General features: G+C 49.2%; 1 protein-coding gene across 3 annotated transcripts in view; it reads right to left on the bottom strand.

Moving 5' to 3' along the window:
* LOC144937976 (disabled homolog 2-interacting protein-like) overlaps positions 1-14,878 on the bottom strand; it is a 28,323-nt gene extending 13,445 nt beyond the window's left edge. The window contains exons 1-6 of one of the 3 annotated variants that reach the window (XM_078865643.1): positions 14,757-14,878; positions 10,613-10,716; positions 7,583-7,655; positions 5,480-6,037; positions 4,541-4,679; positions 2,062-2,206 (exon numbers count right to left, since the gene is read on the bottom strand). In XM_078865643.1, coding sequence (XP_078721769.1) covers positions 2,062-2,206; positions 4,541-4,679; positions 5,480-6,037; positions 7,583-7,655; positions 10,613-10,716; positions 14,757-14,819 — 1,082 coding nt within the window. In that variant the 5' untranslated portion in view covers positions 14,820-14,878. Of the gene's footprint in view, positions 1-2,061; positions 2,207-4,540; positions 4,680-5,479; positions 6,038-7,582; positions 7,656-7,960; positions 8,099-10,612; positions 10,717-12,095; positions 12,256-14,756 lie in introns of those variants that run through there. The other 2 variants (XM_078865644.1, XM_078865645.1) reach the window with 2 other exon arrangements.
* Between the last annotated feature and the right edge of the window lie 11,239 nt (positions 14,879-26,117).

The following is a 26,117-nucleotide window of genomic DNA, read 5'->3' as shown; positions in this document are numbered from 1 at the left end:
CGAGGGTGGGCAAGGTTACCGAGACCGTTATTTCTGAGCAAAACTCTTGAGTAGAATCTCTCGCGTGTATATCTCCCTCAATGTTTACGCGGAGTAAACGTGCACGCCACGCTCAATACAAACACTCGGACTTGGCCTGTCAACGTGCGTGGTGTGTTAGGATGCTTCCTCCACGTTGCTGCCAAAAGGTAGTGGGGCTACAACATCGGAGGTGCTTGAAAACCTGGCAACAGGATTTCACAAGTGAGCGTGGAAACTGGCAGGGCTATGAGACGCAGGAAAAAACACATTTGAAGTGAAATCTGGACAACGTATCCATCACAAGACACGGCGCGGACGTGCCATTTATCACTGGCGACGGCGACCGCCGCCAGACTCTCTCAGCTGTGTTTTGTCTCTGTCGTTGATGCGAAATGGAGATGGGGGTTTTCGTGGCCAGTCTCCGCACACTGTGGACAAAACATACGGCGCAAACCGTGGCTTTTAAAGCAGCGCCCACCCCACTGGCGACGGGAGCGAGTGCGCTCACAGAGGTGGGCAGGAGAGCTCTGAGGGTGCGTGCAGCGTGTGCCGAATGAGACAGAGGATGCCAGCGGTGTTCTCCTGCAGGAGATTAATATAATACAGTTGATCATCGATTATCCTGCTTCCAACATTATCCGGCGATCGGCACCGTGTGTGTGGCAAAAAATGTAGCTATGCTTGATTTCAGTGTTAAATATCATATACACTACATACTACTTAAACAATTAAATTACTGCACTATATACATTACCCCATGCAGTCTTTGAGATTGGAGTGGTCAATATGGTACAGTGAACACAGTTACTTGTTAAAGTAGGATATTTATTTTGTCTATGTGTATGTTTATTTATGCCAATTTCACATAGTGAACGAATTTAAAACACTAAAAACATACAACACCTAAAACATGTCATATAAGAATGTGCAATAATAAGCTATTTTAAATAATGATTCGTGATCATCTGGCATTTTTGAAAATCTGGTGCCCCCTTCCCCCGACGCCGCTAGATAAGTTGATAATCTCCTGTAACAACGACAACAACAATAATAATGAGAGTGATTTTGTTTTCGACAGAGCGCCCTCCTTTATTGCCGGGGCATCTCAAGAGTGCCTTGAACGAGACGAGCGTTGCAAGGAGCTCACCTCGACGCACGGCAAGGGCGCTCTCAGCGACAGCTGTCCCAGTGCGGCACAAAGAGACCCAGCGCACGGGGTGGGGGGGGGGGGGCCTGCCAGCGGGCATCAGTCTGCCGGCAGGTCGTGGGCGAGCAGCGACTTTGGGGTGGATCAGGGTTGGCGACTGGCGGTGCGACGTGAACAGGAGGTGGCTGGTGCATGGTGCAGAGGGTTCTGTGACGGGGTATTGGTGGCCGCTAGCGATGGCCGGTGCGGGGGCCCCGTGACAGTGTTCAATGTGGACGGTGGGCGGGAAGCAGGCGAGGGGGTCGTCGGTGTTTGTGGTCAGGGGAAGTGGGCGTGTGGTGGTGTCGGTGCGTGGTGGGGCGGGAGTACACGTGAGTGCTGTTGCCATGGTAGCGTGTGTGGTAGTGTAGGAGTTCTGGGTGCTGTTGCCATGGTAGCGTGTGTGGTAGTGTAGGAGTTCTGGGTGCTGTTGCCATGGTAGCATGTGCGGCGGTGTAGGAGTTCTGGGTGGTGTTGCCATGGTAGCGTGTGTGGCGGTGTAGGAGTCCTGGGTGCTGTTGCCATGGTAGCGTGTGTGGCGGTGTAGGAGTTCTGGTTGGTGTTGTCATGGTAGCGTGTGTGGTAGTGTAGGAGTTCTGGGTGGTGTTGCCATGGTAGCATGTGTGGTAGTGTAGGAATTCTGGGTGGTGTTGCCATGGTAGCATGTGTGGCGGTGTAGGAGTTCTGGGTACTGTTGCCATGGTAATGTGTAGTGGGATGGCAGTACTGCGAATAGTTGGAAAGTTTGGAACGTGGATAGAGAGTCTTTCTCCCCTGGGCCTGACGGCGGCGGCGGCGGTGGTGGTGGCGGTGAGGGCAGTGGACGCTGGTAGCAGTCAGACGGCTGCACTCACCCCATGGAGGCCATGATGCTCTTCGTGGCCTCACTGCACAGCTGCACCAGGGCTTTCTGGTTGTGCTGCAGCTCCGACTGAGTGCATTTACTGGGGTCCACTTCACATTTAGTCCGTCTGCTGATGATGCCTTGCAGAAAAGCCCCTGCAATAAACACAAACGCACAGTTGAGGGGACAACATTCAATATCTTGTCGCTAAACAAGTCACGGCTACAAATCTCTCAGATTATCATTTTTTATATTCATTTACAATCTTGCGCATTTAAAAGAACAATGAGTCAGCACCCGCTGTGGGGTAATGCAAGAGCTGTCTTTCCCCCCCATCGTTGTGTTCGGGGCCATCTCCATCAGGGCTCCACTAAATTTTTCTCTTTGTCTCCACCACTCCTCACGAGAGCTATGGGCACCCCGGAGAGCACAGAATGCACATTGCAATGTCGTTGTGTGGAGAAGTTTCACATTTGTATCGTGACACCAGATTAGAAACGCGGTCACTGAGAAAAACAAAAGTGTGAAAATATGCCAGGCTGTAAAACCTCGAACACGAAAGCGCGAGGTAGCATGGGCGCGTTGCGCGCCAGTGTTTGGTGCGATAATTCACGAAGAAATGTGAATTTGGAAGATAAAACTGCTATTTTCATGCACATACAAAGACAAAGACTGCCTGTATAGCCGATAACGGACTGTTGGGGCAAGTGCTGTTAGTGAGCACTTATGAAGGTCGGCACGGCACATGGTGGGGGTGGGTGGCCAGCACCACACTCAGCCGCCTTTGTCTCCCTAGTGGTGATGTTTACAGAGTGCACCAGGTATTCATTTGAGGCTGAGTCGGCCTCGAGGAGTCCCAGGCCCAGTTCAGATAATCGTCACTGGTGTTGGCCATGAGCGGGAATTGGACTCGAGTCACCAGGATTGTAGCACAGCCCGCTAACCGCTACACTATCACACAACTCTACAAACACACACCTACACATACACACAATACAAAGTTCCCCCATATAGCCATAACAGACTGTTGGGGCAAGTGTTGTTAGTGAGCAGCTATGAAGGTCGGCACGACATATGGTGGGGGTGGGTGGCCAACACCATGCCTGGTCGCCTTTGTCTCCCCACAGTGCTGATGCTGACACAGCACACCAGGTACTAATATTAGGTTGAGTCGACTTAGGAGAGGCCCAGCACTAGTTCAACTATTCACCCGCTGTTATTGGTTGCGAGTGAGATTCGAACTCGGGTCACCGGGTTCACAGTGCAATCCACTACCCCACTGCGCCACCGCTCCCCACAGTGCGTATCGTAAACAAAGGCACACGCATATTAACTGTATCGTGCACATTCACCAAGCTGCCCCGTGGCCTGGCTGCCGATGTGGCGGTGACGGCACGCGTACGGAGCCGGGCTTAATTTCTCACTCACTACAGATCTCGATGCTGCTCAGCTGGCCAGCTGTAGGCAATACCTGCGCGACATAAGGCACTGCCACTAGAGTACAAGGCATGCCTATCCGTAATAGTCACAACCCCCGGACGGTTCCAGCCGACGCGACGCACGGACACGAAGAGGTTGGCCAGGAGCAGGGCATGTTCGCGCATGGTGGCGGGGTTTGAGTGTCGAGGAAACAGGGCTGAGATTCAGGTCCCGGTACATATGTTATGGGAGAGGTACAAATAAGAACAGCACCGAAACACAAAATGTGTTTTTATTCTATTGACGTAACATTAACTCCAGCCATTCTCCACCCACCACTGCATGAAGGCCTCCCCATGCCATGTTGGTCGTGTTTTTATAGATTTACCATACTTCACCACTCTGTTCCTTGTAGGCCGATTAAGAGGCGGGGATGGGGGGGGAGGAAGGCAGCAGCGGTTCTCATCGGTGCCGGATTAACCCATAGGCCCTCATATATCGTAGGCCCTGCACATTGAAGTAACAGCTGAGGGACGGCAGCACGGCCATCTGAAAAATGTTGCCTTAATATTATGATGCCATCATTCGAGACATTTCCACAGTTAAAGCTGGGAATTGTTTCGTCTGTTTGAAGAAATAAGTGTAGCGAGTGATATATGTTTGATGAATCTGTTTGAAGAATAAATAAGTGTAGCGAGTGATATACAGTTGATGAATTTACCTTGAGTCGAATACATTTGTTTTACTTTTACATGGGTAATAAATGTTTGACTTCATAATTATTTTTTAAAATATGGAATACAAACGTCGGCCCTTCCCTCCTATTAGCCATCGGCCCCTCATAGTCTTAATCGGGCCCTGGTCCTGACGTAACTCGCCGATGATGTAAACCACGGGCGGGAATGGAACACAGCATACCAGGTTCAAAGTAGAGCACACTGACCGCCACACTACCGCTCCACGCAATATTAACATTCCGCCATATCGAATTTTGGAAGAGCTTAGAACCTAAATTGAAGGACTTAGGATTCAACCAGTAGCAAACGGGGCATGGCAACAGTGGGGCTGACCCAGCACTTGGTGAAGGTACGGCTGGCCGACGAGGCGCAGGAACTGCTCCACGGACTTGCTGGCCAGGGTGTTCTGTCTGAAGAGGACGTCCGGGTCACAGCGCTGCACCTCCTCCATCACCAGCTCTGTCAAGAAACCCTGTGCAAGAGGAACGCAGCGGCGCAACCGCGATCCGTTTATGGGTAAACTCCGGAAAACACCCACGACTAAAACCACATTTATATTTCCGATGTACGAGGGGGTCAGTTATTTATGTGGGATGCTGCCGTGGTTGCCGCCTGTCTGGGTTTGAGCCACTCCGAGTGGCAGGACTTCATTTGTACGTGTAGTGTGTAGTTAACTATACGGTATTGATAAACCCAGGCTGACTGAGAAATAGGTCCGAGTTTGGTCAAAAGTGTAGAAGGTGGCCAACCTTTGTCTAAAGTTCAAATGCAGAACTTTAAACACCATCCGTAATTTTCTGTACGTTTCAAAGAGTACACTAGCTCGACGTTTGTGTATATTCCAGGCGAATAGAAAACGTGTTCAATTTAAAGTCTGGCAGACGTCGTACTTCTGTAATGAACTTAAACCTGTGGACGACGAGAAACCCCATCACTACAGAGCCACAAGTGCCGGCCGGAAAACAAACGGATTGAACTGTTGGTCCGTCGGTTGGTTAATTCACGACAACTTTTTCATCTTTTGGTCTCAAGAAACAAAATGGCCACACTGCAGTTATTTTGCGTTGGTGGTCTGTACAAAGCTGACCTCTTTTTACACATACATTGCTGCGCATCTCTGCGTGTCACGACATCTACAGTACTCCTATAATTGTCGCTCATTGTCGGTCTGCCAGAGTGACTCTGCATGATTTCTGTGGCTCGTTATAGAGTGACTCTGTCTCCGGCAGCTGCTTGGCCGCTCGGCCAGGGTGCGTGGCGACGCCTGGGTACCGTGACCCTGCCGGCGGTGTGCAGGAAGCGCACGAGCGCCCGCGCCAGCTCCTCCTTGCTCTTGACGCCGAGCGCCGGCTCAAGCAGCAGGCAGAGCGGCAGGCAGCTGGCGCTCAGGAACTCGGCGAACTCCTTGTAGCACTCCATGGGCAGGATGCTGAGCTGCTGGTGCCGCCACTTGATGCGCACTGTGGGCACCGCGCCCTTGCCCTTGCCGAGGTTGGGGGTGCTGAAGGTGTACCACTGCTCCACGAACTGGTGCCACTTTGTTCCGCTGCCCAGGGGTATGGACACCAGCCCCATGTAACTGCTCTTTCCCTTCCTGTGCTTGTCCTTGCCCTTGTACAGGGAAACCAAGACCTGCTTCACAGCGGAGAGGTCGCTGAATTCGAAGTTCTCGCCCCAGAAGACATCGGGCATCGTGCGCTTGCTGGAAGTTTGCGCACACGGCTGGTCGGCTGAGAACGAGATTTTACAGAAATATTCTCCGGTCCCAGGTAGGTCTCTTGCCTCAAGAATCCATAGTTTAAAATCATTTTTAATCCTCCTGGAATTGTTCTGTGTGAAACATACCAAAAAGTGGCATTAATAAAAATAAACATGTCACAGCTAAGCTAGAGGTTTATAAGTGCACAGCATAAAAAATATACAAACCATGAGCCGATGTGGAAACTTGCTTACCATCATACAGCACTGTAATGTCATTGTATGCACACCAGCAAATGCACCACATGCCAAATCGAGGGTTTAATTATTTATATAAAACTAAAACCATGCACTTGTTCATTGCCTTCTGGATACAATAAGTGTACACAACCCACACTGTAGAAGAAGAGGTGGTGACGTTTTTGGAGTTGGCGCAGAGTTTCAGAAGACTGAAATCCAAGTATACTGGAGATGCAGTAATGCACAGCGATTGTTCATCAGAATATTCTGATCCTTGAATACCACGAATGCCACTGCTGGTAAGCGTGTTTATATCGCACACATCGTCTATTTCGCGGTGTGGTGCCGCTGACCTCAGTGCAGCAGGCTTTCTGCAGGCTGCTCAGATGTTTCCCAGTACAGACGGTCCCCGAATTATGAACGCCCGACTTACGAACATCTGCACTCACGAACGAGCTTCCGCAAGATATTTATTTTTAAACCATCCGATTTGCGAGCCGAACTGCGGAACTATTTACATTGTTACACGCAAATGTACAATATTTCTTCTTATTTGTGAGTTTTAACGATGCTTCCCTTTTTCGTTGAACCTTAAACACATTTTATAACCCTGACCGTTTGTGCATTTAAACAGTGCATTGTGGTGTTTCGAGTTACGAACCGCTCTACTACGTAACGGTGGACGAAACATGTCCGTAAGTCGGGGACTGCCCGTATTGGCAATGAACACTGAGGTGCTGTGAGTGAGTGTTCCATGTGTACCGCTAAACCAGTGTACTCTGCGCTCCGTCGACGGAGCAGGAAGAGGTACATCTACACGAACGAACCCTCACGAAACCCTCTCGCCGTGGCCAGCAGAACTTGACGTTGGCGTTTAGCTCGTGTACATGTTGCTGCCATTCGCAGGGGTAGAATGGAATCTGCAAATTTCTACCTTCGCTGAAGAACTCCAGAGACTTCTATGGCGGTACTTAATATCAACATATATTTTGTGTTGAATTTAGAGTATTTATAACATATCGCTTCCATACTCTTAAACAGTAATTCATATATATCGTGTAGTACAGTACCTTGAGTGGGTTTTACATGGAATGCATGTGTTTCTATTGTAAATCACGTTATTGTTTCTTCACGCAACCGTCAGTCGACAAGTTTGGAGCTCACACATTGAGACCAGTGCCGTAAATTCCACATCACAAATCAGGTCATTGCGATACATCGATCATTTCACTCAAGGCCCGTTACAGATTGTACAGTGATTATCAAGTTACATAGAGATGGTCTCTTCGCATCTTGGGTGACATTATTTTTAAGATGGTTCCAGTGAAAATGTTTTAAAAAATTGTTGTAACTACTGAAATGTAGTATGATGCAATAGTTGAATGAACAATCACAAGGGACGAGTGTTTATTTGGTGCTTAGTTTGAGATTCCATACCTTGTCTTTACTGCTGTCATGATCCAGATCAGGGTTGTTATGCACGTTTGGCAGATAATCATAGGAACTGCTTCTGTAAAACAGAATCGTGTATTACAAGAAAGTCAAAGGTTGTCATGCAGCATCCTAAACCAACAGAATAGAATAAACGTCACACACACACACGCGATGCAGTCCGCTTCGACAGCGACAAAAAATTAATGTAATTATTTTTTTTACAAAAGGAAGCAAACTAGTTTGATACAAGATGAAACTATTATAGCAGCAGCAGCAGTAGCAGGAACAGAGTGACCCTGAACAGAGTACATGGTAGAGGCAGGCGAGTGGTAGAGTCAGCAGTGGACACTTGTTGTCTCTTACTCCCCTAACCTTACTCACCCCGGGAAGGGGAACATCCCCTTATGGAGGGCCAAACAGGACTCTGAGATACCATCGAGATGCAGTCACACATTGACACACATCCTAACGTTATGTAGTAACACTGCAGAAAACATATTAAATATGTACGTATGTCGAACTACTTTCGCACCGCACGTAGCCAACCGTGCTAATCGGAGGTGCGGGATCACTTCTGCCGCGCTCATGCGGCGCAGCGCCCGCCCTACGCTCACTAATAGAGCCGACATATCTGGGTGAGAGCTCCAAAGTACACACGCGATTAGGTTGCTCATAATGACGGACGAACATCGCCCGTGAGCTTGTTTTGAAGAGAAAGGCCTCGTGGCCACGGGCCAGATGAAATAAAAGTCACGGGTCGCTTCTGACCCACAGGCCATGAATTCCCCCAGCGCTGAGATAGAAAGGACATTGAGTCAAAGGGTCAGGCAGATGCAGACCACATTTGTGTGGGCCACAAGTAGGGATGGGACACTGAGAGACAAACAGAGATACAGTTGATCATCGTTAATCCGGCGCACGATTATCCGGCTGCTTCCAACATTATCTGGTGGTCCCGGGCCGATCCGGCGAAACCGCAAAACCACTCCAAAGGCTGTAACCAGTCCGGCGATCGGCACCATGTGTGTGACAAAAAAAGTGGCTATGCTTGATTTCAGTGTTAAATATCATATACACTACATTATACACTACACACAACTTAAACAATGAAAATACTGCACGTATATACATCACCCCATGCAGAGTCTTCTAGATTGAAATGTTATGGTACAGTAAATACGGTAACTTTTTAAAGTAGGATGTTTATTTTTGTCTATTTGTATGCTTATTTATGCTGTCACATAGTAAACACGTAAAAAAAGACACATAGAAAAATGTGCAAATATAAGATATTTAAAATAATGATGATTTGTGATTATCCAGCGTTTTTGAAAATCCGTGGCCCCCTTCCCCCTGAAACCACCGGATAAATCGATGATCGACTGTCGAACACTCCATGTTTCTCATGAAAACATCAATGTGTGCTAAGAGATTGAAATGAAAACATCGGGTGTTTTCGGATGTATTTATTTCATACACTAATTATATCCATAAAAGGAGTCATAATGGCTTGGTTTATTTTGGCCACAGGTCATAACCCCATTGGGCAATGAACTTTCATTTTCAATGAGGACCTTATCACAATCATAGAAACCTGGTAACACAAAAAAAATGAAGAAAACAATGCTGATTGCCAAATAAATTATGTAATCATAACTTCGCAAACCCAATATAAATGATAGCTTTAATGAAAAGTGATTCAAAATAACTCCTCATTAACTCATCAGCCCTGCACAGAATCAATCCATATTGCATCGTCACATTGAAGAAAGCCACAAAAATCATGCACCTACTAATTAAAAAAGCAATCTGCTTAATTCACACATCTCTTCCTCCACATAAACCATACAGGCATTTTTTACACATCCCATAGACCACACAGTCTTGCGGGAGTGCATAGTTTCATCATCATTGTCTCAAAGCAAGAAAGCTCTGAATCGGTTGACATTCATTGCCTTATCAGCAGAGTCAGGAATCCTTGAACCAATTCTGGTGATCAACAAGATGTTGATAGGCAATTACCCATCGTCTGGGTATGGGTCCTAGTGTGACATAAAACGAAATAATACACAACACAAATGAATCATCAGCGTCGTTGTGATGGCTGATGGGATGTGTACAAGTACTTTTTAATTTCCCATGTGGAGGAACAGATACGGGATGTGGAGGCGGTGGCAGATTGCTTGGTTATTTATTTTGTTACTTATATTATCTTCACAGCAACATCATGAGCAACGTTGTGGAAAAATATCAGTCAACAGATGCAGCCAAAATGCCTCCTGCACATACATGTACAACGTGGTTCCAAAATAAACACCACCTAAAAAAAGACCCAAACATCATCGCAACTCCTCCTGGCTTTGAGATTCCTCCTCCTCGTCGCAGGCAATGGTGGAATCATCAACCGCATGAGAACACCAAGAGGCCGATGGGCCCATCTCCTTCGTGAATGGAAATTTTACAAGCCACAGGCGTGTGGGTTTGCATGGCCACAATCAAACTACGGACCATATAGGAAACCCATAGAGACTCATAGATACATAGAGAAACAGAGAAATGGTATCCATAGAGACTCATAGAGATACATTGAAGACCAGCCACAGGAGCGTGATTGTGGACATGCAACCCAAACTATGGATGGTTTAGTATGCTTCATTGCTATACAAAATAATGTAATAGTCTATGGGCAATGAAAGTCTGTGGGCCATAGAGTAAATCACTGTAGTCTGTATTCAAAGGCGCCATTTAGACCCGAGTGGCCTACAGAATTGCTCGCTCACATTAACAACGGACTGCATGGTTACAGTGGAGCGCAAATTGTAACTCACATGTCCAGGTGCCAAGAACATAACTACCCGAACTCTCTCCTTGAAGCCCTCTCATCGAGGCGAGCAGATCTCGACATTGGCATTTAGCTGCTGAACATATTGCTGGCATAATACGCAAGAGCAGAATTTAATGGCTTCATATTTAGTCACTGACATGCGCTGTATGAGTGTTCACATCTCATGCCCCACACACCACGTCACTGACCTTGGCTTGTGTTTGAACCAGTCGTACACGTTGGAGCAAATCATGAACTTGGAGAGTGCTTTCAGGGTCCCAGATGAATCTTTCCTGTCTTGTTCCAGCATAACCTGCATGCAACAAGCCAAGTGTAACCAGGAGAGCGCCCAAGAGTGACCGCCGTGGTCACCAAAAGTACATCAGCAAAGCTAAATTAAGTAACGTTTCGTAGTGAAACAAATAGAAATCAGACCACAAAACAACCGCGCCACCTAAGAAATCGAACATCTTGCACAAACACAAATCAATGTTCAATAATATAAGTTCCATTTGGTGCAGGTTGGCTCGGGCAGATTCTTTTTAGACCGATTATAGTACATTTACAACATTAAACTACAGAAAGATTAAACAGATTTCGGGTGAATTTTATACTTGGGCTTCCACGATCGTGTTGGCACAATACTGATGCTTTACACACAACAAAGACAATCAAAATGAGAATCTCAGTTGTCACGCTGAGATGATGATGATACTGGATGTAATCTCCAGCGAAACGTCCAATAAAACTCTCAAAATGCTGCTTGCCTCTCAACTTTCCTCCGGTTTTTTTCCTGATAAACCAAATTAATCTATTTAAATAATTGCCCACGTGGTTCTGTCGGGTGGTGGAGGGGTGTAAGTTAGGAAATCGTTATTATACATGCACGATAACCTACCCCAAAATAAACTAATTGTGAATCAGCTGTGGAGTGAATGTGGGTCACTCTACAAGATTCTGCCCGCTCTGGTTGAGTTGGCAACCTGATCAAACACAATTTGAATCTTGCACTCGAATGTAAACAGACGAGGATGGCACATGAGGAGTCATCACACATCCCAGAAGGGTGGGGGAGGAGGCACATGGGAAGGAGGGCATCGTCGCCGGTATGTAATTAAGGCTCTCAGTATTGAACAAGACTGGAGGAGTTCAGGAGTTAAAGAATGTTCATGAGGAGGACACAACAACGCTTTGTGAGAGGGGAGGCGGTGACTTGTTGACACAATATGTTACGTGCTGCGGCGCAAAACCATAACCCAACAACAAAGTCCTCAACACAATCATAGATCCATAACAGAGCTTTTTGGGGTTATTTATTTACGCGATCTAACCCAAAAACCCTCTATTATGGATATTGGTCGCGAAAGCCTTACGTGTTAAACTAACAATCCTAGATGTTAACACTGTGGCTTTAAAATAGAAGTCTATGACAGGTGACGTTTCGGGCAACGGCCCTTCTACACAGCACACGGAGAGGCCAGAACAAGGACCATTGGCCGAAACGTCGCCGATGAAGTATCGTCTCTTTCAGGCGACGCATGCGGAGGAGCGGTGGGGGTCTGTGCCGCCAGAGTTCCTCTCCCGCTCGCCAACACCGCCCGAGGCGCCTCAAGCGAGTTGCCTCAAACATCACTAACAGCCCAGCGGCCTCGGGGAGACAAAGACGTCCGGGCCGGGGGGCGAGCCACCTACCCATCCACCCCCATCGCGTGCCACACATCGGTTGCTGCTGCTCCACGTCTGACAGCACTTGCCCCAGCAGTGTGTCGCAGGCTACACGGGGGACCTTTGCCTTAACGCGGGCTGCTGCTGCCGCTGAAGACGCCGCGGGGCGCTGTGCCGCCTCCTCCTCGCCTAGCGACTCCCCCCCCCGCACCTCCCCATACCCCCCCCCGCACCCTCCCCCTGTACCGCACCACCCCCCGCACCCCCCCGCACCTCCCCATACCCCCCCCGCACCACCCGCACCCTCCCCCTGTACCGCACCACCCCCCGCACCCCCCCCCCCCGCGGCTCCCACAGGGGGTGGGGGGCTCGTGACGTCATCACCCGAGGCGGACGGGTCATTGCACAACAACGACGGGGGGGGCGAGCGGGGGGGGGGGGCGAGCGGGGGGGGGGGGGCGAGCGGGGGGGGGGGGCGAGCGGGGGAGGGGGCGAGCGGGGGGGGGGGGGCGAGCGGGGGGGGGGGGCGAGCGGGGGGGGGGGGGCGAGCGGGGGGGGGGGGGCGAGCGGGGGGGGGGGCGAGCGGGGGGGGGGCGAGCGGGGGGGGGGCGAGCGGGGGGGGGGGCGAGCGGGGGGGGGGGGCGAGCGGGGGGGGGCGAGCGGGGGGAGTCGCGGAACGAACTCGGGACGCATCTTCTTTGTTGGTTCTTTCAGTAAAGTCACGGAGATAGGAAATAACAAAGTTAAATAATAAAATATTTTTATTCAAAATAAAATAATGGTTTTACTTGTATTATTGGTATTACTTTTATTTTATTATTTTCTATTTACGTGACTTTACCGAAAGAACCAAAGACGATTAATTCCCACAGCCGCCGTGGCGGCCCCGCGCGCATGCGCAGTGGCGACTCTCGTCCCCGCCTCTCTTGGCCACGTCACACTTTGTTATTGTTGTGTTGTTATTGTTCTTGTGTTATTGTTTTGATTTAAAGCTTTCGTGACTGCAGGGATTCATCTTCTTGGTTCTTTCGGTAAAGTCACGTCGAAGGGAAGTAATAAAATAATAAAAATAAAACATAATAAAATTATTCTCACGACGTTTCGGCCACAACGCAAGCAGCCGTCCCCAGGTCCGCCTCGACGGACCTGGTTTTCACCTGAGGACGGCTGCTTGCGTTGTGGCCGAAACGTCGTGAGAATAATTTTATTATGTTTTATTTTTATGATTGTATTACTTCCCTTCTACGTGACTTTACCGAAAGAACCAAGAAGATGTGTTATTGTTGTTGTGCTGCTTGTTTTGCACTTTTGTTTCACGCTCGTTTGGCAACGCCCAGCAGCGCCAGCTCTTCTGTCGCGTGGAACTTTGCCGAAGGTTGCTCGCGGTTTAGGGATGTGGTACAGTGGCTCGTGTTTAACTCCACACTTATTGTTATTTTAATAGTTGTATTAAACGGTATTTATTTAATGCAGTCATTTGTAATTAATAATATCGCTTGTTAATCAAAACGCGTTGGGCGTTAATTGCGCGTGAAGGAAGTTGTGAGGTAAAGACGTGACGCGTTGTTTACGCGGTGCCGCTCTCGGCGTGGCCGAGCGGCCTGGAGAGGCCTCCTCTGTGTGGGAGACCTCCACGGGCCTGGGGCGGTGGTGGTGTGGTGGTGGTGTGGTTGTTGTGGTGTGGTTGTTGTTGTGGTGGTGGTGTGGTTGTTGTGGTGTGGTGGTTGTTGTGGTGGTGGTGTGGTGGTTGTTGTGGTGGTGTGGTGGTGGTGTGGTTGTTGTGGTGTGGTGGTTGTGGTGATGTGGTTGTTGTGGTGTGGTTGTGGTGGTAGTGTGGTTGGTGTGGTGGTGTGGTGATTGTTGTGGTGGTGGTTGTTGTGGTGGTGTAGTTGTGGTGGTTGTGGTGTGGTTGTAGTGATTGATGTGGCGGTGTGGTTGTTGTGGTGGTGGTGTGGTTGTTGTTGTGATTGTTGTGGTGGTGTGGTTGTAGTGATTGTTGTGGTGGTGGTGTTGGCGTTCGAGGTGTTCCTGGTGTTGTTGGTTGTGGGGAGCGGTGGTGCAGCGGTTAGCGCGTTGCGTTACGAAGCCGGCCACCCGAGTTCGATTCCCGCTCACGACCACCAACACCAGTGACGATTATCTGATCCGGTCCTGGGCCTCTCCTAGGTTGACTCAGCCTCAAATGAGCACCGAGTGCGGTGTGCAATCAACGCCACGAGGGAGACAAAGGCGGCCGAGTGTGGTGCTAACCACCGACCCCCTCGTGTGCCAGCCTTCATTGGTGCTCGCTAACAGCACTTGGCCTCAACAGTCCGAGGCTGTATGGGGGATCTTAATCTATGGGGAGCGGTGGCGCAGTGGTTAGTGCCCTACACTCTGAACCCGGCGACCCCAGATTGATTCCCGCTCGGGGTCAATGCCAGCGATGATGATTATCTGAACCGATCCTGGGCTTCCCCAGGTCGACTCGGCCTCAAAGTACCCGCTGCGATGTGGAAACATCGCCACTAAGGAGACAAAGGCGGTGGGGCATGGTGCTGGCCACCCACCCTCTCGTGTGCCGTGACGCCCCTCAGGTGATCGCTAACGGCACTTGCCCCAACAATCTGTTAGGGCAACACGGGGGGGTCTTTCGTTGGTGGTGGTACTGTGAAACGATGTTCTTGTTACCCCACAGATGTTACACACCGCGATGTTTGGCACAGATGTGGCGGCCATCTCGGACACCATCTTGTTGAGACTTTTCTGCATGGCGGTGTCTGGGTCCTGGTCCTGCACTCAGCCGCAGACAGCCAGCAACACACACGGCACAGGTGATCACCACTCAGCCACAGACAGCAACACACACGGCACAGGTGATCACCACTCAGCCACAGACAGCATCACACACGGCACAGGTGATCACCACTCAGCCACAGACAGCAACACACACGGCACAGGTGATCACCACTCAGCCACAGACAGCATCACACACGGCACAGGTGATCACCACTCAGCCACAGACAGCAACACACACGGCACAGGTGATCACCACTCAGCCACAGACAGCAACACACACGGCACAGGTGATCACCACTCAGCCACAGACAGCAACACACACGGCACAGGTGATCACCACTCAGCCACAGACAGCATCACACACGGCACAGGTGATCACCACTCAGCCACAGACAGCAACACACACGGCACAGGTGATCACCACTCAGCCGCAGACAGCCAGCAACACACACGGCACAGGTGATCACCACTCAGCCACAGACAGCAACACACACGGCACAGGTGATCACCACTCAGCCACAGACAGCATCACACACGGCACAGGTGATCACATCTCAGCCACAGACAGCAACACACGGCCCAGGTGATCACCACTCAGCCGCAGACAGCATCACACACGGCACAGGTGATCACCACTCAGCCACAGACAGCAACACACGGCACAGGTGATCACCACTCAGCCACAGACAGCAACACACACGGCACAGGTGATCACCACTCAGCCACAGACAGCAACACACACGGCACAGGTGATCACCACTCAGCAGCAGACAGCAACACACGGCACAGGTGATCACCACTCAGCCACAGACAGCATCACACACGGCACAGGTGATCACCACTCAGCCACAGACAGCAACACACGGCACAGGTGATCACCACTCACTCAGCCGCAGACAGCATCACACACGGCACAGGTGATCACCACTCAGCCACAGACAGCAACACACGGCACAGGTGATCACCACTCAGCCACAGACAGCAACACACACGGCACAGGTGATCACCACTCAGCCACAGACAGCAACACACACAGCACAGGTGATCACCACTCAGCCGCAGACAGCATCACACACGGCACAGGTGATCACCACTCAGCCACAGACAGCAACACACGGCACAGGTGATCACCACTCAGCCACAGACAGCAACACACACGGCACAGGTGATCACCACTCAGCAGCAGACAGCAACACACACAGCACAGGTGATCACTACTCAGCAGCAGACGGCCAGCATCACTTGTAGCACAGGTGATCATCAGCAGATGAGAGACACAATCTCAAGATTCATATTTGTTTTGTTTAACCAGGCGAGAACTCGAGAAACACAGATGAATCGCATTTGTAAGAGTTACCTGGCTCAGAAGCAATGAAATAAAAAAAACCATGAGCAGCAATGAAGCAAAGAGCAATCAGGCCCATAAAACAACCATGTATAAATTATAACAAAAACAACTGTGATTCAGAAAAAGTTTATCAAGAAACTGTGCACAAACATAAATAATGTTAAGTAAGATATTCAACTTTGTAAGCACATCACTTTACAGTATGTTTGAGAAAACAGGCATTTTTCCAGAACAAAGCTCCAGCTTTTACACATTTGCTAAAGATGTTTTGATTATGATAACGCATCTAAAGAATAACGTTTAAATCGGTATATGCTGCGTGTCGGGAAATATCGGTCAGAAACTTGAAACTTTTAATAACTAAAAAGTGCGCTCAGGAGCAAGAATACATGCTTGCTTGGAATTACACTGAGAGGAAGAGGAGCACATGGAGCAGTGAGCAAACACAAACTAGAGGCGACATATTGACGACTGAATAAAAGCAAGTGGACTTGGGCAGGGCGCGTCGCTTGCAGGGTTCATAGCTGATGGCCGGGGCTGGGGATGGAATGGCAGCCAAAGGATGGAAACGTGCGAGAGATCAACTACAGCGGAAATGGAACAACGAGATCAGTTTACGTGCGGGAGTGAGGTGGGTTCGTGGCATCGCAGGACCAACATGGGGAGGCCCCTGTACAGCAGTAGATAGGCCATTGATAGTGATGAGAATGTAGCCTTTGGATAACCACACGGACATCATTTACCCGATACAACTACACGGTGCCGTCCTCGCCCCCCACATGCAGCGACTGCGATGCGTGCGCCGCCTCGGCTGCAGATAAGGAGTTTAGTGGAGGTCGGCGATCATGCGTGGGTGGTAATGTGGATAACGGGAGCAGAAGATAGGACGAGTTTCCTTGTCGAGTCAAACTAACCGATGTTTGTGTGTCGTCTCTCTGTCTCTCGGTTGCTCTGTGTATATCTTTGTCTCCCTCTGTCTCCCTCATCCACTGCCTCCCTCAGTCGCAATCAAGAGTACGGCACCCGGTGAAGGAGACAACTTCATCTCTCTACCCCGGTCCCATTCCTGACTCCCCTCCACACAACAACATCCACAGGGAATTGCCCTGTACTCTCCTCCACACCGCAAGGTCCACGGGGGAGTGCCTTGCATTCCCCTGCACACAACACAAACACGGTGAAGTGCCCCGTACTCACCTACCCAGAACAAGTTACACGGGGAAACGCCCTAGATTCTCCTACTCACTATCAGCGACATGGCAGAGCACCCCGTACTCTCCTACTCACTACAAGATACACAGGGGAAACGTCCTGTTCTCTCCTACTCACTGCAAGATATACGGGAGCGTGCACCTGTACTCTCCTCCACCGCCTCGTCCCGTGTGCACTCCCAGGAGGAATGGCGCTAACCCGGTGTGAATTCGATGTAACCGTCCTGACCGGACGCGCGATGTGAGTGACTCACGCCGCCGCCTCGCACCCCGCGCCACCAGCCCAGCACCGTCTCCACGCCACGCTCGGTACCTAAGCCGATACCGCCTGGCCTTGCTGGGGTTCACGTCGTTAAATTACTTACGAGCACACCACTCAAATAGCCCGACTCTTGCACTCTCCAAACGAGGGCTCCGATCGTTGTGAACTCACCTCGAGTCTCCCTAGCCTGGCTCTCCGCACTAAAAGGTGACCGCCTGGTCCTCACCGTCACTTTCGGACGAAAACTGCACGCCGCGTCACAAAGGAGCATGTACCGCCTCGTCGGTGTGCGTCCACTCCCCACGCGGCTCGGTCCACGCTATCTCGCCGCCGTTTGCTTCCCCCTGCCCCTGGTATTGTGTCTTGTCCCTGTTTGTCGATCTGCCCTTTAGTCCACGAGCACAGCCAAGATATTTCACTTGTCGATACCACCTGAGCAAGGTGGCATCACTTCAGTGGTTCCAATCTCGATGTGGCCAACAACAAAATCACGTGATAACAACTTCAGGTTGAGTAGGTTTATAAATAATCCAATTCATATTAATCCTTGTAAATAAATCGGAGCGACCGGGAGTTTTGCGACCTTACGTAGAACTAGTTTATGTTCTGGCCCATGGACTTTCTATCGGTCCCTGTGGCTCTCTCCCTGCTGCTCCCTCTCGTCGTCGTCGCGCTCGCCACGTGCTCCTGTTGAGTGTGGCTGTTGCAGCTCCAGTCCACTGCGCTACCCTTTTCCCTCCCTGCCCTACCAAGGGTCACGTGATTGCAGTGTTCAAAATATTTGGCGTCGCGTATTTATATATTGCTGCCATTTTGTCGAATAATAAAGACATCTTTCTATTCTGCCAAATGCAAAGTAGATATCCGTGCAGCCCGAATACCAGGGCACGTGTCACACGCACACTGGAGACATTTAATCAGTGGAATTTTACCAAAGGACATTCCATGAGATTCACATTACCAGTCCACTCGCGTTAATGAAATGGTAATGAGCAATGTCCTAGCCATGGTGGAACGGGTCTTGTGTTTCGTGTGTTTCGCGTGTTTGCATGCGAGATGCCCAAGAGTGGCAGTACAGCAAATGGGTTCGTTCACTTTGAGAGTTATCCCCTCATGGGAAACCGTGCGTGACACTGCTGAATACGTCTTGAGACTCGGTGAGGCTTTCATAATTTTGATTTTAATGCCATATTTGTTTTAATTCATAAAGTCTCGAGACTCGTATTCAGGACGGTTGTCAGGTTTTTGTCGCAGTAGGGGCGATGTTAACTAGAGCTTAACTTTATTTTACCAGGTAAGGCCCACTGAGCTATGTAGCTCTCAGAAGCGACCTGGCCACAAATAACGAAGTGGCTTATCATGTGGAACGTTATTGCAGCCAAATACTCTGAACGCATGATTATAAATGTGGAGGGAGAAACTGGAGGACCTGGAGAAAAATCCACACGACCACGTGGAGAATATGCAAACTTAAAATATACAGACGTCAGTCAGGACTGAACCCATGACCTGCATAGCAGGCGAGGTATTTAACATCTCGCCTATGGTGTGTGCAATCCCAATTGCGTGATTTGAAGGAAAAAATATCAAAGTTGCCAAATTGGGACCATAACTCTGGCACAATGGCCTTACTCTTTGCGAATTACATCACAGGATCTTTAACGTCCACTGTGAACGAGGCAGGTGGCATTTCGTATGTATTTCTATGGTAAATATGCCCGCACTGATAACCAGGGCAGCTGCTAGATTAGAACCAGCAACTGCCCTGGTTCACAATATCTCTACAGTGGACATGTATCTACACTGTATGGAGTGTTTTTCTGTTTGCCCTCAGGTAACAACACCACATCTGCAGTGCATCTAACTTGGATACAAAACAATGGACGAAACATTGCCAAGAGCGCACGGTCACAGCAAAGTGTTCGAGCGCCTTGTCGTGTGTGGGTGTTGCGACTGTTAATGATTTGGCTTATTCCTTTTAAAGTTTTATTTGCAGTTTCTCTGCGACACATTAGCACCTGTGTTCATAAACCAGCGAAGATATGACGTTGACATGATCAGCAAGCCGGCCTCTAGAAGGCGATAAGTCCACAAGTAAACTGGTGAGACCGAAAACACCACATTCTGCCGGTGAGGAAAACGAAAAATACAAAGATATATTTACGAAACGTGCCGGGGGCGACTGGTGGTTGTAATTATCCCATCCGAAGGACTGCAAGGCAGGAGTTGGCATTGTACTTGGCCAAAAAAGAGACTGGGTGCAGGGAGCGTGCGTGGACCTTGTGCCCGGGCAGCTCGTTCAGGGTCAGCCCACTGCGAACGTGTTAAAAAGTCCCATTTAGGAGAGGCGTTACTCTATGTATCTGACAAATAACGACAAGTCCCTCTCGTCGAAGCCGTGCTCACAAGCACGTGCGTGCCGGGCGCACAACAAACAATCAACCCATAACTTGACGCGGCTTTCCAGGGTGGCGCTGTTGGAATTCCCCACGGCGACGCGAGTCGATGTCAACTCCACATGCGCCGAGCTTACCGACAACACCGGCGTGGCCCGACCTTCATGTCCCAAAGGAAGAGGCTCCTGTTGCGCACGCGTCTCGCGGCGACCACTCTGCGCGTTCACCGCATTGCCCGTTCAGCGTTTGCCTTCGACTGGAGGTCTGGAGGTCTCCCTTCGCTCGACTGTCCCCAGCGGCAGCAGCGGCAGCAGCTCGCCACGGACCCACTGTGCTTTACACACAAACCTTTGTCCTCGTGTCGTACAGCAATGTTTACACAGCAACTTCTCACCTTAAGTTACAGAACTGTACACCTCTTGTGTTTAATAATTCACCTGGTCTGGCCAGGCTCCAGGGCGCCTCAGACAGGGTTCGATGTCCGCGTTATCCAGCTGGGGGGTTCTCGCGTGCGAGCGGGTCGATGGTGTCAGTTTAACACGGAGGAGGCTTTCGCGACCAATATCCATAATGGAGGTTTTTTTTTATTAGATCGTGTAAATAGATAACTGTGTCGTTAAACCTGCCACCACCCGACACAGCCAATTAGTAAGGTTTGTCACATAACAGAACGTGCCAATTCGTTACTAGTACAGCACACAAATGTGGCTGTCGCCTGATGAAGCTGTTGTAATTACTGGCGAAACGTCGTACTCACATTGTAAATGTTGCGGCTTTGCACTCCAACACACCGGTGATGCTGTACTAGTATACTACACTACACACTAGTGCTGTACTAGTGACGAATTGGCATGTTCTGTTTACGTGACAACCCTGACTAGTTGGCTGTGTCGGGTGGTGGCGGGTTTAACGACATACATTTACGCGATCCAACCCAAAAAACCTTTATTATTGCCGGTGTCGGTTACCAGTGACTGCACAAGAATCGCAATGAAGGACACCTTGACACGCGCACACGCACACACAACCTCGCCTGCACATCCAAATCCGCACGCTCGCATCAACTCACTGGCACGCGGCCCGAGTCCCCGTGGCTGAATGTCTGTGCACTGCTATGCGATGCCGGCGGGCCGAGTTCGATTCCTGGCGACGGGAAACATCTCTGACGCCGGTGCCGAGGCTCCGAGGTAAACGCACGGGTTGGTGGACCAGCAAGAGATGGAGGTGGGGCTTGGTGGATCAGCAAGGGATGGGCGTTGGAGTTGGTGCGGATTGGCTGTGGGGTGGGACTCGACTCATTTTTTCCTGGCCAACGGGCCCAACAAACGTTAGAAAATGTTTGAAGGGATAACTTTTGTGGAATACTCATTTATTATAATCAACTTTCGGCAGAATCGCACAAAAGAACGGATGCAAAAACCATGAATCGCGCCCCGAATCACTGACGGCGATGCCGCCAGGAGGGCGCGGTGACGAGACTCGGAAACAATCCTCGAACGAGGATGTCTCCTGTGCGAGAAGTGACCCTGGGAAAAAAACCACGCAGGTGGGCAGAGACACGCAACTAAATGATTAAAAACAAGGGTTTACCCTTTCTGGAAATAAAACGGGAGATTTTAAGATGTTTAAACGCCAAATAGATAGCTCTTTTCAAGGCATCAAGTCTTTTTTTCAAGGCAAAATATGCAAACGCGCTCTGATAATATAGCAAGGTCGTAGCCACGGAGTCAACATTGGGGGGGGGGGGACATCCCCCCCCAATATATATTATAATTACGGCCTTGTAATATAAGCATTATCTTCGAAACTGCTTGGCCTACACCAGGCATCTATTTGGTGTGTGGACATCCTAACACCTGTTTTATTTCCAGAAAGGATAAAACATAATTTTTGTTATCATTTTGGATGCTTGCAAAGGGGTCCGTCCCATGGAGACACGAAACGAAAGTCTGTTGAGGTTAGAAATGTGACGACAGTCACCTGCTGGACTGACCACGTCGCTGTCTAGCGCAATGAAACTTCTAAATAACGATAGAGTGGACAATACGCCTCCTCGCATCCAAAATCTGTCCCTCGGCATACAAAAATATGTAAAAGCACGTTTAACACAACTCATCAGCCACCACAATGACGTTCATTACGAGCTTGTGCTATGCGTTATCAAGTTGTGCGTCAACTCGAGTGGGACCCTTATCTCACGGAGAGGGTCAATAAACCCTTCGACTATCTGGGCCGTCCACTTCCCCAGTGGACAATAAAAAAACCCCTGGCGTCATTCGCAAGAGTAAACCATTGTGTGCCGGCCTCGGGGGGGGGGGGGGGTGCAAAGGTGCCACACTTCGAAAATGACGCCACAAATTACTCAATTTAAATTATGCACAACAACTGCCAGTCGCCACTCATTAATAATGTCACCATGGCACTTGTGCCAGGCTATTTGCACGTTAAGGCCACGAAGTGTCGAAAGCCCGCTGGAAGGTCACAGGACATACTCAGCGAGTGCATGGCCTGTATCATACGTTATAAAGGGGCCCTAAATAAAAAAACACAAATATTAAAACAAATGTTTAACTTGCATAGTAAAGTAATTGTATGTTTTCATTTGCTATACAGCCAGATAATACGACAAATCGCTAACCTTAAACACCCAGTCGTTCATAAAAGTTGAAGGCGGTATAGAACTATAGTAATAGAGCAAGTGCAGAATCACTGAACCGGAATTGATAGCTTGAAAGCATTTAGCGCGTGGCCATTGAAAGTGCGGGACCAGAAGCATATGTAGCTACTTTTGCTACTCGGAAAATCCGGCACTGCCCAGGTGCCATGGGTTGACCGAGATGACTGCCCAATGCACCGTGCGTGCCCTCTACTGTGCACACTCTCTCATCGCTCCCTACTGGCAGCAGACTCATGCCCCAGGTCACTCGCAAATCAAACTATCGTCGGCTCTTGACTTCTCACCTGGTTCAAATAAACTTAAACGCATATGTTTGGTGCACGTCGAGATTCATTCCAGTGTGGCCAAAAACGATTGTGCGTGGCAAAATGTTTATCAGCTAAATGCCAATGTCTGTCGAGGTCTGCTCGCAATGCGCGGGCTTGAAGAGAGAGAGATAATGGTAGGTTTTTACCCTTTTAACTGGTACAAAACTGACACCTTTATTCAAGGCATCATGTTTGCAATGACCACAACACAAGCAGTCAATAAAGCAAACAAAAAGAAGCAACTCTGATAAGGATAATAATATGCACTGTCCTTGAAGTTGATTGGCCCACACCCGAGACGGCTTTCTTTAGAGCCTAGTCCCCATTGGTGTAGGGCCAGATGACACCAGAAGGCGTACAACTCAAAAACAGTGCAATATCAGAGTATTGAGAGTTCGGGGTAAACATTTACACTATGAGATCTCTTTGCCACTGGTAAAAGAGATATCATAGTGTAAATGTTTACCCCGAACTCTCAATACTCTGATATTGCACTGTTTTTGAGTTGTACGCCTTCTGGTGTCATCTGGCCCTACACCAATGGGGACTAGGCTCTAAAGAAAGCCGTCTCGGGTGTGGGCCAATCAACTTCAAGGACAGTGCATATTATTATCCTTATCAGAGTTGCTTCTTTTTTTGTTTGTTTTATTGACTGCTTGTGTTGTGGTCATTGCAAACATGATGCCTTGAATAAAGGTGTCAGTTTTGTACCAGTTAAAAGGGTAAAAACCTACCATTATATTTTGCCACTGGTAAAAGAGATCTCATAGTGTAAATGTTTACCCCGAACTCTCAATACTCTGATATTGCACTGTTTTTGAGTTGTACGCCTTCTGGTGTCATCTGGCCCTACACCAATGGGGACTAGGCTCTAAAGAAAGCCGTCTCGGGTGTGGGCCAATCAACTTCAAGGACAGTGCATATTATTATCCTTATCAGAGTTGCTTCTTTTTGTTTGCTTTATTGACTGCTTGTGTTGTGGTCATTGCAAACATGATGCCTTGAATAAAGGTGTCAGTTTTGTACCAGTTAAAAGGGTAAAAACCTACCATTATATTTTGCCACTGGTAAAAGAGATCTCATAGTGTAAATGTTTACCCCGAACTCTCAATACTCTGATATTGCACTGTTTTTGAGTTGTACGCCTTCTGGTGTCATCTGGCCCTACACCAATGGGGACTAGGCTCTAAAGAAAGCCGTCTCGGGTGTGGGCCAATCAACTTCAAGGACAGTGCATATTATTATCCTTATCAGAGTTGCTTCTTTTTGTTTGCTTTATTGACTGCTTGTGTTGTGGTCATTGCAAACATGATGCCTTGAATAAAGGTGTCAGTTTTGTACCAGTTAAAAGGGTAAAAACCTACCATTATATTTTGCCACTGGTAAAAGAGATCTCATAGTGTGAGAGAGAGAGAGTTTGTGTTGTTTTGCTGTTCAAGGAGTGCAGACCACGGTGGATTGCTTTGATGGTCCATAGTTTGGGTTGCTTGTGTTGCGTGGCCGCAATCGCACTGCTGCGGCTTGTCTTCAATGTTCCATTACTGAATGAGAAATAGATTAAAGTCCTGCGTCTCACTGAATACTGGAAGTGTTTATTATCGCATGGAAACACTTTGTATGCATGCGAGCACATGGGCACTCCGAGACTTCAAATGAAAAAACAAACTTCATACACCACTGAAGGCTGTTTTATGGTTCGAAGGTAAACATTTCATGATGTCAAGTATAGTACAAAAAAATACGAAGTACAAAAACCGTTTGAACAGCTGACATTTGCAATGTTATGATGATTTATCTCATTTGTCCAGGAACGTGCTACCGAGTCTCGTAACCAGAGTTCGAATCCCGCTCACGGCCAACACCCGTGACGATTATCTGAACTGGTCCTGGGCCACTTCCCCTAGGTCGACTCAGCGTCAAATGAGTAGCTGGTGCGGTGCGTAAACATCGCCACTGGGGAAACAAAGGCAGTCGGGCGTGGTGCTGGCCACCCATCCAATCGTGTGCCGTGCCGGCCTTCATTAGATGCTCGCGAACAGCACTTGCCCCAATTCTGTTAAGGCTACACGGGGGATCTTTGTATTTGGTTACTATAATCCAAACCGAGTAATTGGCGGGGAATTTCGCTAATTTAAAAGTTTGGACCATGACGCCATGTCAGGATGGATGAGACTTTTTTTTTACTTCTTTAAACAATATACAATCAATCAAATTGTGTCAGGGTGTGATCATGAACCTTGGTCACTCCACAGTAAAGAAATGGCTTAGCCGATATGCACAGCATTACACCATTTCAAATGAGTTTAGACTTTTCACAAATTATTATGCACTCGGAGCATTGGGCCGTCCATTCACAAAAAGATAAAATAATTAAAGGTTAGTCGTACAAACATGGTGTGGAAACACTTGTTTTCATTGTACGTTCAATGTGTAGTGGTGATACGCGCTGGGGTAGCGATCAGGTGCCAGCGCGTCGTGATTGGATGTGTGTGTGGTGACGCGCGCTGACGGTGAGGGATCAGGGGTCAGCGCGGGATCGTGGGTTGTGTGGTGCTGATTGGCTGGGTGCCGGTGACGCGCTGGTGTGGGAGTGATCGGGTGGCAGCGCGGCGTGATTGGTTGGTGAGTGGAAACACGCGCTGGGGGAAAGAGGATCATAGAGATAGCGCGTTGTGATTGGTTCACTAAGGAGCGATGCTCACATCGAGGTCCGCATCCGCTCTGTCTCCCGGGAGGAGGGACTATATAAGGTGATGCGCACAGGCGCACGGGGAGGGTGTAACCAGCGAAGACTGAAGACGGAGAGGAAGGGATAGGGCCCTGCGGTACCTAGTCCCGCAGTCCTGAGGACCGGGACTCTGTGTAACCCAGAGGCGGAGTGTAGGGTGAGCATGCAGTGTCAGCATGCAGAGTGTGTAGCCAGAGGCATAGGGTCTACACGAGACGAGTCTACACGAGACGAGTGATGTGTGTGTAGCCAGAGGCATAGGGTCTACACGAGACAAGTCTACACGAGACGAGTGATGTGTGTGTAGCCAGAGGCATAGGGTCTACACGAGACGAGTCTAC

The sequence above is a fragment of the Lampetra fluviatilis genome, chromosome 20, assembly GCF_964198595.1.
Source record: "Lampetra fluviatilis chromosome 20, kcLamFluv1.1, whole genome shotgun sequence".
NCBI classification, from domain to species: Eukaryota; Metazoa; Chordata; class Hyperoartia; order Petromyzontiformes; family Petromyzontidae; genus Lampetra; species Lampetra fluviatilis.
Note: the sequence above shows the minus strand (reverse complement) of the source record. Positions and strands in the feature narration are given on the sequence as shown.